This window comes from Dermacentor andersoni, chromosome 7 (assembly GCF_023375885.2).
Source record: "Dermacentor andersoni chromosome 7, qqDerAnde1_hic_scaffold, whole genome shotgun sequence".
In the NCBI taxonomy this organism is placed as follows: domain Eukaryota; kingdom Metazoa; phylum Arthropoda; class Arachnida; order Ixodida; family Ixodidae; genus Dermacentor; species Dermacentor andersoni.
In genome coordinates, this window is record NC_092820.1 from 52856893 (window position 1) to 52870603 (window position 13711).

General features: G+C 47.3%; 1 protein-coding gene across 1 annotated transcript; it reads left to right on the plus strand.

Moving 5' to 3' along the window:
* Window positions 1-475: 475 nt before the first annotated feature.
* Window positions 476-13110, plus strand: LOC126534445 (sulfotransferase ssu-1-like). Its single transcript, XM_050181723.3, has 2 exons — window positions 476-1050; window positions 11979-13110. The coding sequence occupies exons 1-2, from the start codon at window positions 725-727 to the stop codon at window positions 12595-12597; spliced, it is 945 nt and encodes a 314-aa protein (XP_050037680.2). The 5' UTR covers window positions 476-724; the 3' UTR covers window positions 12598-13110.
* The last annotated feature ends 601 nt before the right edge of the window (window positions 13111-13711 follow it).

Below are 13711 nucleotides of genomic sequence, written 5' to 3' on the forward strand. Positions count from 1 at the left end.
GGTTGAAGGAGAGAATTCTCCTCAATCATAGCCTTCCCTACACTGAGGTGAAATGTATTACGCTACACTTAACAGTCACCTAATTGTAGATAACTACATTAAAATCAGCGATATCTCACATGTGGAGTAAAATCGTTAAGTGAAAACGTTCTGCTAGCACCACAGGGATGATTAGTAGGTGAGGTTCTAATTGATATTCTCATGACCACCCATTATGTCGTTCAAATCGACGAACACCTCTCTCCTGCACAAGAACGTACTGCTCTTAAAAGTATGTGTACTTGTAAAAACACTAATTTCTTGCGGCATCAGCTGTCGCGCAACCGAGAGAAAACGCATGCAGTGAAGGCGAACTAATGTGAGCGCGGTAAAGGCGAACTTGTGTTTGCAATTGTTAGCATGGAAGAATCCAGCTTGTCCTCCGCACGAGCAGTATGCACCTCCACAGTTACGACGGCTTGTTATCCGGAAAAATTGCTCAAGATGATGAACTAAAGCGATTGGTATCCCTCCATAGACAGGAGCAATCGAATTATGACGCAAGTGTCAAGTCTTTCAGTTTTGCTTTATTTCCAGATGATACAGTGCTGAAATGCGCATTTTGAAAACTATAGTGTAGAAAACAGTAATCCTAATCACTGTGCCATTTTGTGCCCAGTGATGTAGGTAGCGCATTTGAATTTTTTTTCATTTCAGCGACTGAACGCGCTTTCCCCAGTCCAAAATGTTGCGCAACATGTGCAAGACAGTAGACGGCTTCCTCGTCAACGACTTCCTCCACGACGACAACGTGCGGTCGGCTCTTACCTACAGTGCAAGGCCAGACGATATCTTCGTGGTGAGCTACCCTAAGTGTGGGACAACTTGGACGCAGTACATCGCTTTCTGCGTACTCAACAAGGGCCAGCCACCCGATGACTACACAGATTTCATGCTGCGCTCACCGTTCCTCGAACTCCTCGGCGCTGAGTCGGCACATCGCATGCGACGGCCAGGTGCTATCAAGACGCACTTCCCCTTCGACAGGCAACCGTATCACCCGCAGAGCAAGTAAGAAGCATGCTTGTGTTTTTTGAAGTCCTTTGAGTACTAGGCTCTGATGGGCTCGCGCGCACGCATCGTCGCATCATTGGGCTTTGTTTCCTCTCTCTCTCTCTCTCTCTCTAACAAATCAATCAATGTTTCTTCGTTGTTGAGTGTTGTCACCGTGGTAAAACTCCTGGTTCCTGCGGTCACAAATATTCTATTCAATTACGTTCTGCAAAACATCTCACCGATGATTTGAGTACAGACAGTTTGCTCCATAGGGCTTCCGAGTCTGTGTCGGAGAAATGTGGCGTTTAGCGCTACTAAGCTTATATATTAAACTTTATCAACCGGGTCTCTTCCCACAGCATGGGGAAGCCAACCAGACGCTTTCCGCTTAATGTTGCCGCCCCTATTTCGTAAAATGTGGCGTCTTAAATTTTATCAACCGGGTCTCTATCGACAACATAGTGTAACCAACCAGACGCTGTCCGGTTAATGATGTCGCCTAAACCATTTCTTTCCTGTCAGTGTCAACGTTCGCCGACAACCTTTTATTTAAATGTAGTTTCATAAACTGAGCTTTACTGTTTTTCTTCAACACTGTCATATATAATTTACGGTTAATACCAGCTGATGACTTGTGCTAATAAGTGGTGTTCTAATTTGAGCTGCATTCTTCAAAAGTTCGCCGAAAGGTTCGACTCATGTATCCTCGTTTTTGGTGCAGTCACTGGGCGTTAAGCCTGTACAGCAACTGTTGATGCTCAATAAGTTGGTGCTCAATCAAAAGATAATTGGGCCACAAACGCTGTTTTTCTCCTGATTATTGCATTTAGAGTCGGTACATCTAGCTTACTATCCCTCAAAAAATGTCCTTCTCACTAGGCCAATGTTTCTAGCCCACTTTTATGTAACGACACCAAGAACCACTAGTCATACGGTCGCCATTCCATGTATATTCTCTGTCCTTTCTCGACTCCTAAAGGTCATCTGCTCGCGTCATCCTTCTCATCAACCTTACACACCCTGGTTTCCTTGTTCACCCGTCCTGGGGTGATAGCGGAGAACATTCCTTACGGCCGGGATTTCTAGCTGTCCGGTACTGAGGTACCCAGCAGTCTTAAGCACAACCTATTGCCTCGATGTATGCGCGATTTTGAAAAGGCCAATTGTTCTTGTATCGCTGACGGGTAGCCCCTTCCGTAGAAGCACAAGGTCGTTCAGTGAAACGTCAAATTGGTGCCGTTGGGGTCACTTGGCAAATTGCAACTTCATCGCTTTTTGATATCTAGTTTGCTCCTCGTTGATCTTACGGCACTCAGACAGGCGCATATTGTCTTTAATTCCAAGTTCTTTGTCAGCTGGCAGCGTCTGCACTTTACCAAAAGCAGCAAAATGGGGGCTACAACCAAGACTAGCAGTGTGCGTCCAGTTGTGGTGCGCCACAGCCGCTTCTAGACAGTATTTCCACCCTCCTTTAAACATTGAGTACGTGAAAATGAACCGCCTAAGGTCACGGATCACTCACTCGGTCATTCCATTTGACTGCGGATGATATGGAGCACAAAGTCATAGCACGACACCCCGGAAATCTGTACACTGCTGAAGGTTTTTGCTTAGGAATGCGGGTCCATTGTCTTATATCACTACTTTCAGCTGTGAAAATATTGTGCCATCATGAAGGGTCATAACGCTGTTAGCGTCTTCTCCTCCAGGGCACGCTGCTACCATTCTAGTGCACTGATCTATTGCAACCAGAAGTGATTGCGTCTTGCGAACTCCAGGACTCTTCTTCAGTTCAGCAAAGTCTACGTGCAAAACTTCAAAGGGTTTATCGGAATGATATGGCAAAACTAGTTCATTGGGTCGCGGCCAGTACTTGGCCTTGTTTACTTGGCGCAAGTGACACGTCTCGACGTAGTCTTCGATGTTCCTTTGCAATATTTTTCATATGACCCTGTGAAGAAGCCTAATATACGTCCGCCAAAAGCCGCCATGACCGCTGTCATGATATAAGTGAAGTATTTTTGGTATCAGCGTCTCTGGTACAGTGAACCTTCCGTCCTTGTTGTGCAGGGGCTCATTCCCTTCCCATAATTTTGTCAAGTTGACCATTCCATGTGGAACCTCAACTGCCAATCGAGACAAGGCATCTGCTTCCTTAAGATGACTACCTGGACGGTGAAAGACCTGAAAATCGTATTGATAAAGTTTATTGACCCAATGGGCCAGCTTCCCGATTGGCTCTCACAGATAAAAGATGGGTTAGTGCTGGGTGATCACTACACAATTTGAACTTCCTTCCACCGATCAATGAACGCAGAGCCCATAAAACGGCTAGTGCCTTTTTCTCAGTTGTCGAATAATGCAACTGAGTAGGGTATAGGAGTAGTATCCTATAACTAAGAGATGCTGAGGGCGACAAGATTTCAAATCTCTTAGGTATAGAACTTCCTCCGAAGCAAAATTTGACGCGTCCGTGCTAATCTCAAAAGATTAATTGTGGTCCGGCAATGTAAGAACAGGGTCCGAGGATATACGTCGTACTAGTTCTTGATAAGTCTTTTCGCATTCTTCAGTCTAGACAAAAGGTGAACCTTTCTCTGTGAGCTCCGTCAAGCACTTGGTTACCTTGGCAAAATCTTTAGTAAAGCTCCTGCAGTGGCCAGCGAGTCCAAGGAACACTCTGAAGGAGCGAATATCGTGCAAATTTTTAAGCCTCGTGATCCTTTGGACGGACTTCTGTTTGGTGCTCTTGGTAGCTCCGTCGAACACTCTTCCTAGAAAAACTACCTGTGACTTAAAGATCTCGTTTTCTTTTTATTTAACTTGAGGTCCACGCCACTGAGCGCCTGCAAAACTTTCGCCAGATGTTCGGAGTGTTCCTCTTCTGATTGTGAGCACACTAGTATACTGTCAATGTAAACTTTCCGAAGAGTCCCAAGTATGGCTTCAAAACACCGTTAATCATCTTTCGAAACCAGGCTGGAGAATCTTTCCATCCAATCTGGAGTCCGTTGTATTCACAATTATCTAACGGTGTGATGAATGCTGAGAACTTCTTTGTCTCCATTCGCAAAGGCACTTGCCGGACGCCCTTGCAAAGGTCGGGACGAGAAAAACATTGCAGCCTCCCGTCTCATTAATTATTTCGCCCATATGTGGCATAGGAAATGGGAAGAAGTTGGTCTGCTTGCTTATCTGCCTGTAGTCCGTGCAGAGACAAAATTTTCCATCCTCTTTAGGCGCAATCGTGATAGGAGAAGCAAAAGAATATGTAAAAGGGCGTATGTCACCAGCATCAAGCATTTTCTGTATCTTTTCTTTCTGCCTAAGCTTCTTGTCTCTCGAAATATTGTAGGCACTCCTCTTCACTACAGTCGTACCTGAAAGTTCGATTGGCACTTGAAACTTCGACGTCGCTCTTGGGAAGCCACCGACACAAGTTGGCTCTGTGTAAATCCGAGTTACGTCTTCTGCTGCAGTGGACTTGCGAGGATTTTCATACCGGACTGGGAAGGAAAGCAACCGGGGATCGTCTTGCTTTGTGACTTGGCCATCCCTTTATAGGTACAAACTGAGTTCTTCCATTGCCGGACGGAAAAAAACCTCTTGGTGCTTCACATCGCTAAGAACTAGGGCTTTTGCGGAAGTGCTCTTGCTCTGACACATAGTGAGCACATCTGGTCATGCATTGTGCACTTGTTTGTTTCCAGCATATCCGTGGACGATTACCGGATAATCTACGGTTATATTTAGTTCTGGGATCTCCTTCCGGTTTACCTCAGTGATTGACGCTCTGCTGTGCACAAGTGCCTTCACATCCTTTCCATTGATTTGTGCGGGAGCATCTATCTGCTTGGCACGATCAGTGAGAAAAAATATTTCCTTTGGAGGTGGCGAGAGGCTGTCAGGCATCATCAAATATTTTGTTTTCTTCTTTTTAGAAAATGCTTCCACAAATGAACTAGATTTGCCACCTGCCTTCCAATAACTGTCGCCTTGAAACCCCGGTACGAGAGGTATTTCATTGACATTAACTTGTGTCGCCACATGCTGTCACTCCTGAACAAATTACTCCATAATTCGCAGTACGTCTTCTAGTATTTATTGAACTCAAGTTGAACTTGATGCGGTATTCGCTTAGGAAGTCCTAGTATAATGAGGGGCACGAGCGATGAGTCTGACAGTGCAGAATCTGCTGTATTCAATAGCCTCCACTCTTCAAATAAATAGTTATGAACAGGGCCAGAAACGTACTTGAAAGCTATTGCCTTGTCGCAACTTTCGAGCCTACTTACAGAAAATGTCGTCTAAACGTTTTTCCTCCAGTCCACCCAAGTATATCTTGCCTATTCGGTCACTTTGATGTCATACCAAGTCCCTATGGTGCCTCCGAGGTGCAACCGAATGTTCGTAACCTTCTCAGCAACATCCAACCAATTATGGTCACACACGTATTCATAGAATGCAATCCAAGCCTGAGCACGCTTTGTCAATGACCCGTCGAAGATGTCCGGTTTAATAAATTCCATTGATGTCCTCGGAGACCGTTGGAGGTCCGTTTGCCTTATGAGTGCCAACAGCTGTTGTTGCCATAAGCAGTTTTTTTCTTGCACATCAGTCACTTCTCGAAAAATATATCTTGTTCTGGAAACATCCGTCTGTTTCCTAGGAATCTTCTTCTGCCATCGTGAACACATTTTTTTGTACATTCGGGTCGCGATGCTCCCTATTAATATGCGCGATCGCCACTTCATAGTCGTAGTCATTGAGAGTACTCATCGCCGCTTGGTCACCGAAAGCAAGTATGGACGTTTTAGGAAAAAAAGCAGTCAAAGTTCACGCTAACAGGCCGGTAAGCAGCTGGACACCACCCATATCAGTGGCCGTGGCGTTGATATATATTTTCCTTAGGAAATCGTAGTGGTCTATCAGGCAAATAATACAGCATCATAAAGTGGACTGCGCCAACTTTGTAATCACACCGAGAACAGCTAGTTATACGGTTGGCGGTACATGTTTATTCTCTGTTCTTTCTCGACTCCTCAAGGTCATCCGCTTGCGTCATCTTTCTCTTGAACCTTACATTTTGCAGCAGAGTTATTGACAGATATGGGTTATGCTAATCGTCAGAAAGTGACTTTACGGCGTCATTCATCACGCATGTTTGATTTCATGATTGTTGGGTGCATGCACTTTTCGTCACTAATAATCAGCAATCGTGATGGGCTCCTCTGACGCCGTCATGAGCGAACGTCCATGTGAAATATAAGGAGCCAGCTAATTGCGGCAAAGTTAACATGAAAATTATTCCTAAGTACGTATAGTTACACCGTACGCTGAACTATTAGCGATGCGAATGAAACTGAAGATGTGTCTTATGCTTCGCCAATAAAAAAGATGTGTGATGAACTCGAGCTGCGATTCGCAGCTCGAGTTTGCGAAATGCGCAAGGTGTGGTACATGACAGGGCGTCTTGCCCTCCTTGCCCTTTATCACAGGCATCTCCTAGTTTATACCAATGTTCCATAATTGGATGCATCTTTCAAGTTTTACTAGATCTCTGACCGTCAGTATTTCATCGATAGCATTGCGGCACAAGCAAATATGCGCGCTATTAGATTCGTCGGACGGTCCTACCGCTGTCGACCAGATGTAGGAGTCGTCGGACTATCTCGCCGCTGCCACCATTTGAAGGAGATGAAGGTCGTAGACAGGAACTCGGCGAACAGGATTTATTTACATATTAACAGTTTAAGCAGGATACATTGGCAGATTAGCGCGACTCCCATATGGAGCCCGCAAAACTAACATACAGCAAACAGTTTACGAGCACACAGCTCACTAGTACATTTCCAGTATGACAGAGCACTCAGCTCCCGACAACGATCACGACATGAGCACACCCTAGCAGCCGGCAAACGCTGCTTATAAGCCCTTGCTCGACGTCATAGTTCGACGTCATTCAAGATGACCCGCCTTTTTGGAGGATGAGGTGGGTCGGAGCAGGAATGGTCGGGAAGGTTCGTCCAAGCATTGTAAACTTGCCGCCGCCCCACACTATCGTTTACGCCCACACACACGCAAACACACAGGTGCGAACCCATACACACAAAGGCTCCGGAGTCGACGACCGAGGGCTTCGTAGAACTGTGCTCCGTCTCGGGTGGTGCGGCCAAGTACCAATTTCCTGAGTTGATCGCGCGCCACGTGGCTGCCGGTCATCCGCAGTTCTCGGTACCGCCCAGCTTTCAGTGCCGACGTCAGAGGGCTTCGTAGAACTGCTTTGTCCCGGGTGGCTCGGCCAAGTACCAATTTCCGGAGTTGATCGCGCGCCACGTGGCTGCCGGCCGTCCGCAGTTCTCGGAATGGATCCCTGTCTGGTGGGCTCGGAACACGTGCAGCGGGCTGAAAGCTGGTCCGTACGGCCATTCTTAACAGCTCCTCCATGGCCCGGAAAATCTCGCCTGGCCAGTGCTGGCAACCGCTGGGCAGGAAGAGAATGGCTGGCGAGCAAGACGATGGCTTTGCTCTCTGCAACCCCTGCGTACTTGGAATGCCTTCAACCATCTTACAACAACTGGCACAGAAGAGCCGACCCGGCAACACAATACTGCTCAGCGTTCAAACGCCCGGAATCAGCTGCTAACCCACCAGGCCTCCTATCATAATTTCCATGCAAGTCACTCAACTGGGAATCCCAAATTTCGCCCCAAAATTTCGTGCCGCCAAAGCGAGCGTTCACGTTCCTCCTGAGTTTGACCAAACCAGACCGTCGCGCTGCACAAGAGTAAAGGTTTACGCAGAATTAAACCGAAGGCTTTCAAACACCAATACTCAAACATAACTTCAGCAGCCTAACTTCGCGAACAGCCTGTTCCTACCCTATCACAGTGGCGTACTTATCTCATGTACTGCTGCCACTGAACCGTCTGGCCAACTCCACAGGTACGTCATCACAGACGCGCTAAGTTTGAGGTCCCTATTCCGAACACGTGCTTGCATCATACAAAGTTTTCATCACGCTGACTCACCTTTGTTCCTTTAGTCCACACAGGACACGTTCCTTAAACAAACAACCAAACTTGCGTAACTTATGCAACACAGAGGAACCTTCGAACAAATGTGTCTTCTAATAACTAGCTTTACGCACGCGTACTAGAGAAGTCAGAATACGGCTGCCCTCGACACACACGAGCAACACAGTCATAAACGTTCTGCTTCCTTCCGTCCACACAGGACACGCGCTAATGGACCTAAGAGCTCTTCTCAGTGCAAATCACGCACTTACTGAAAATTCACGCGCTTAACCTTAGAAAATTCAAAAACACTTAAAAAGAAAGAAGGTTAAAAAACACACACGCGCGTTACGATAGGCCTCTCAACGATAACCTTGACCTACAGGTTATTCACACACACACAAAAAAGCCTGTATACTTATTCATGAACATCTCGAGAGACTACAGGTTTACATAAAACGCATCTTTCAAATCTCGGAGCTTCTCTAACGAAAACACAAACAAAGCTCAAACCTTACACATTGAAAGAAATCCCAGTCTCAATTCGCGAAAATTCTCCGATGCTCAAAAAATCAAACAAAACAACATGTTTCTACGGAAGGGCTCTTGGCCTCCCTTTCCAAACGCTTTCGTCTGACTCATACTTTGAGTCGGACCCGAGGTGGCCGCGGTTTGAAAGCTACTCTGGCTGCCGAGGAACAACAAAAGGGCTGACTAACTATCAGCTCCCCCAAGACGTTACGGTCTCCTGCCAATTTGCGTCCTCGCGCCCCGCTTCCAACATGACCTCGATTGACCGCGTCGCTACTCCCCACCTGGTCTCGTCTTGCCACCTTGCGCTTCTTTGTACTGCACGCTGAGCTTCGAAGAGAACGACGGAACGACGAGGAATTTGACTGCCCCGTGCCCTTTGTCCGCGTCCGTGCAGAACAAGCTTCTCGGTCCCCCTTTGACCGGTGACTCGAACGTTTTCGATGCGTCAACATCGTCAGTGACGACCGCACCTTTTTCCTCGCGCCCTGCCCTCTTGGGTCTCTCGCCATCTTTGGCGGCGCTACATTAGTTAGCGTCTTTCGGTCTTTACCGCGCTTCTTTTTACGGCGCTTTCTCTTCGCACTCACTTTCATGTCGCCTTCTCGTGCCTCGTGCTGGCCGGCACACATTTCGTCGGCCCGGATCGGTCTCTTACCCGCACAGTCTGAGTGATTTACATTTAAATCTACTCTCACTTTGCCTCGACTGGCGGACAGCCCAACCGACTCTGGAACAATGCAGCAGGCTTTACTCGAGTTAGACAACTCGCACTCTTGCGAACTGCCCTCTACTACATTGCCCAGCTCACGCTGTGCATCTGCACACAGCCCGTCGGTATCGATCGCTGTCTCACGCGCACAGTCCGAATGATTAACAACTGAATCATCCCTATCTAGGCTATCTAGACTGGCGGAGAGCCGCACCGATCCCTGACCAATGCAGTTGTTCTCTCGTGAGCTACGGAGCTCGCCACCCCGAGAACTATTCTCAACTGCATCGTCCAGTTCGCACTTCACTTCTGCACGCAGATCTGACTCGACATGGGTGCTCGCGTCTGTCAAGTCCGTAGTATTCTGTACCTCGCTAACGACCTCGCTACCATGAGATGCGACGCACACGCGCGGTAACTGTGCCAATTTGTTCGCAGCTGGCCTAGCTGTCTCTACAGTCCTCTGTTCGCACAGCACCTGGTCGCTCTCACTCTGGCCTTTAACGGCCTCTGTTGCCACTAAGGCTTCGTTAGCTGCTAGCACTTCGAGTTCACCTATGAACGTGCTGCTACTCTCACAGGTACTACTACCTTTCTCGGCTGTCGACGAAAATCTGCAATCTACTTCTTCACACTTTTGCTGCGTCCAGCCTACAGATTTCTCAAGCCGCTGTTGTCTCTGTGCCAATAACTGATCACAATACTGTATCTCTTTGATCAGTGCTGCCTTCTCTCTCTCATACTTTTGCTCACGCTCACGCTTACGTTCCTGATACTCACGTTCGCGTTCATTCTCAGGTTCGTGACGCTCACACTTAAGAGTAAGTTCTTGAAGCTCACGCTTACGTTCATTCTCGCGTTCTTCACGCTTACGCTCACTCCTAGGTTCACGACGCTCACGCACCAGTGGTTCCTGTCTTTTACTTAGAATTCGTTTGCCCATTTGATCTATGAATTTCAAATCATTGTTACTTTCTAGAATGGTTTTACGAATCTCTGATTCCTTCAAGTCCTCATCTACTTTTACCTCGATCTCCTCACACAACCACAACAGGTCAGCTCTCGTCAAACACATTAGGACCATGGTCGCTACTTTAAGCTTTGGCTCTGCTGTCACACAATACTTGTTGCGATACCCACGCAAATCAAAATACAAGTAAAAGATCCCAGCGAATCAAATCCAAAAACACAGTGAAATTGAAGCCTGGTAAATCTTACAGCCAAAACCAAACGCTTACCTACTGAAGCAGCACCCTATCACCAGTCCTTCCCCGCCGTACCCAGTCAGTTGCAAGAGGTGGTCAATCTCAAGTCGCCTCCAACTTGATCAGGATGCCGGTCGGTCACCATGTGCCAACGTCCGTCAGCTGCCGTTGCTGTCTCCGAGTCGTAGGCCGATCTAGGAGCCGTAGTCGGATCTCACCGCTGCCATTCAGTTATTAGATTCGTCGGACGGTCCTACCGCTGTCGACCAGATGTAGGAGTCGTCGGACTATCTCGCCGCTGCCACCATTTGAAGGAGATGAAGGTCGTAGACAGGAACTCGGTGAACACGATTTATTTACATATTAACAGTTTAAGCAGGATACATTGGCAGATTAGCGCGACTCCCATATGGAGCCCGCAAAACTAACATACAGCAAACAGTTTACGAGCACACAGCTCACTGGTACATTTCTAGTATGACAGAGCACTCAGCTCCCGACAACGATCACGACACGAGCACACCCTAGCAGCCGGCAAACGCTGCTTATAAGCCCTTGCTCGACGTCATAGTTCGACGTCATTCAAGATGACCCGCCTTTTTGGAGGATGAGGTGGGTCGGAGCAGGAATGGTCGGGAAGGTTCGTCCAAGCATTGTAAACTTGCCGCCGCCCCACACTATCGTTTACGGCCACACACACGCAAACACACAGGTGCGAACCCATACACACAAAGGCTCCGGAGTCGACGACCGAGGGCTTCGTAGAACTGTGCTCCGTCTCGGGTGGTGCGGCCAAGTACCAATTTCCTGAGTTGATCGCGCGCCACGTGGCTGCCGGTCATCCGCAGTTCTCGGTACCGCCCAGCTTTCAGTGCCGACGTCAGAGGGCTTCGTAGAACTGCTTTGTCCCGGGTGGCTCGGCCAAGTACCAATTTCCGGAGTTGATCGCGCGCGACGTGGCTGCCGGCCGTCCGCAGTTCTCGGAATGGATCCCTGTCTGGTGGGCTTGGAACACGTGCAGCGGGCTGAAAGCTGGCCCGTACGGCCATTCTTAACAGCGCCTAGTAGACCTCGCAAGCCGTGCCCTAAAGAGTACTTCACTTTTTGGGGGATAGTGACACCACTATGGTGCGATAGTTTGTTTCCCTAAGAAGTAAACCCACGTGACCTATATCGATGACCACTCTATTTTTGCTATTGTATGATTAAGTCACCGTGACGAAAACGGATACCACAAGTGCTGTTACAATTCCAGTCGCGGGACCAAGCCCTTGCGGGAACGCGTTCACAAAAGAGTGCTGCATAAAATATTATTCCATTGCTACTTGACAGGTATTTTTCTGCCCAATAAAAATAGAACTGCCAATACCCTAACTTAGTAAGAAGGCTGATTTTGCGAAATGTGATGCATACATCTAAACTATAGGCTGCCTGCCTGGTGTGGGCAACGATATCTTTAACTTTATGATTTTTCTGCAGGTATATATACGTCGCTCGGAATCCCTACGACTGCTGTGTTTCCTACTTCCATCATGTCCGCGACTCGCCTGTCTACAACTATACAGAGGCAACGTTTGACGAGTTTGTCGACGTCTTCGTCGAAGGAAAGGTTAGCTGCGGTGATTACTTTGACCACCTCAGATCGTGGTACGAGCACAGGAATGACGACAACGTACTGCTCATCACCTATGAAAAGCTCAAGGAAGACACTGCGGGGGCAGTGTTAGAAATCGCCGACTTCCTGGATAACCAGTATGGAGAAGAGCTGCGCCACGACGCCGCACTTTTCGCTCAAATCACCGATATGGTGAGCGCCACCAGCATGCGCCGAGCATTCAGCTCAGGCATCAAGGCCATCATACCGAACCTCCTTAGTCTGCCACCCGAGAGAGCTCTTAAGTCCGTCGAAGTGTACAGGAGCGTATTGAGCAAGAAGCGCATGTCGTCCGCCAAGAGTGAATTCATTCGAAAGGGCGTTGTAGGCGACTGGAGGAACTATTTCAAGGAGAAGCACATTGAAAAGATGAAAAATTGGATTGCATTTAAAACCCACAGCACTGACGTAATGAAGCTGTGGGAAAACGCTGGATTACCGTGACTGGCTTGTTGTGACTAAAAGGAAGTGCACTTTTTGTGGACTATGTGTAATTAAAACATGCCACTGTAGGCTGACACCCTATCTATTGCTATTATAATTAATGTCCAAAGGGATCATATACTTTTACCATTCTGCCTCTCCTTTCGAGGAGTCACAATATGGCTGTTAACGTAAAGTTTGCATGTTAAGCTACACCAGCACAAAGTGGCACATAACTTAGTTTTGTAGCTATGCATTGATGATGATGATGAAAAATTTTATTTATCCCTCTTTAAAGGGAAGGGGGCAATGGAATAGAGGGTGGGGGGAGAAAATTTGCTGAAAAGGATGGCGTACAAAGCACTGCTGGCACGCGCAAGGAAATAGGGCTCATATCCAAATTAAGAAAATCTAGGAAGGCATGAAGGCAGTTTCAATCTAGGAAGGCATGATCGCAGCTGAAAAGTCTATGGGCCAACCACTTGTATTATACAAGATACTTGTGTAGAATAAAGATAACTATTTCCACTGTTATTATATACTGTCGCTATTCTTATTGAATTTTGTAATGCGTTTGTTTCATTGTTTATATGCCAGTTCCTCTCATATAGCTGAGGTTAAGCGTCATTTCGTGGTCGCTAGTGCATGCTCCTGCTTTACGGTGAGGAATAATGTAGATGCCCATCTACAGCTTGGAATTTGCAGTGTGTCTTTCATAGTTGCATAGCATTCTTTCTTCACTCAAGAAAGCAGGGCAATAAGCGCCATTCCCGGCAGTTACTTGAAGCCCTGCAAGGAATCCAGAAGAGCAGAACATTGTCTTCATCGCTGAAAAAAAAGTTTTGTTTTCTAGCGAAGCTGTCAGCGTCTCGCTTGTCGGCATTTTTGGTGTCCATCGCCTTGGGTAGAAAATGTGAACCGATCCCGGAGGTTGTGCAATACCGGACCCATGCGCGGCGGTGGTGAAGCAATCAATCAATCAATCAATCAATCAATCAATCAATCAATCAATCAATCAATCAATCAATCAATCAATCAATCAATCAATCAATCAATCACAACACATTATTCCATCCACATCCTGTTCTTTTGTGGAAGACGAGGGCTCGAAAACAGTGGATCTATCCACTTGAGA

Coding starts and splice junctions, on each gene's coding strand:
- LOC126534445 (XM_050181723.3), top strand. CDS start 725: ATGTTGCGCAACATGTGCAAGACAGTAGACGGCTTCCTCGTCAACGAC. Junction 1,051..11,978: donor CCGTATCACCCGCAGAGCAA/GTAAGAAGCATG, acceptor ATTTTTCTGCAG/GTATATATACGTCGCTCGGA.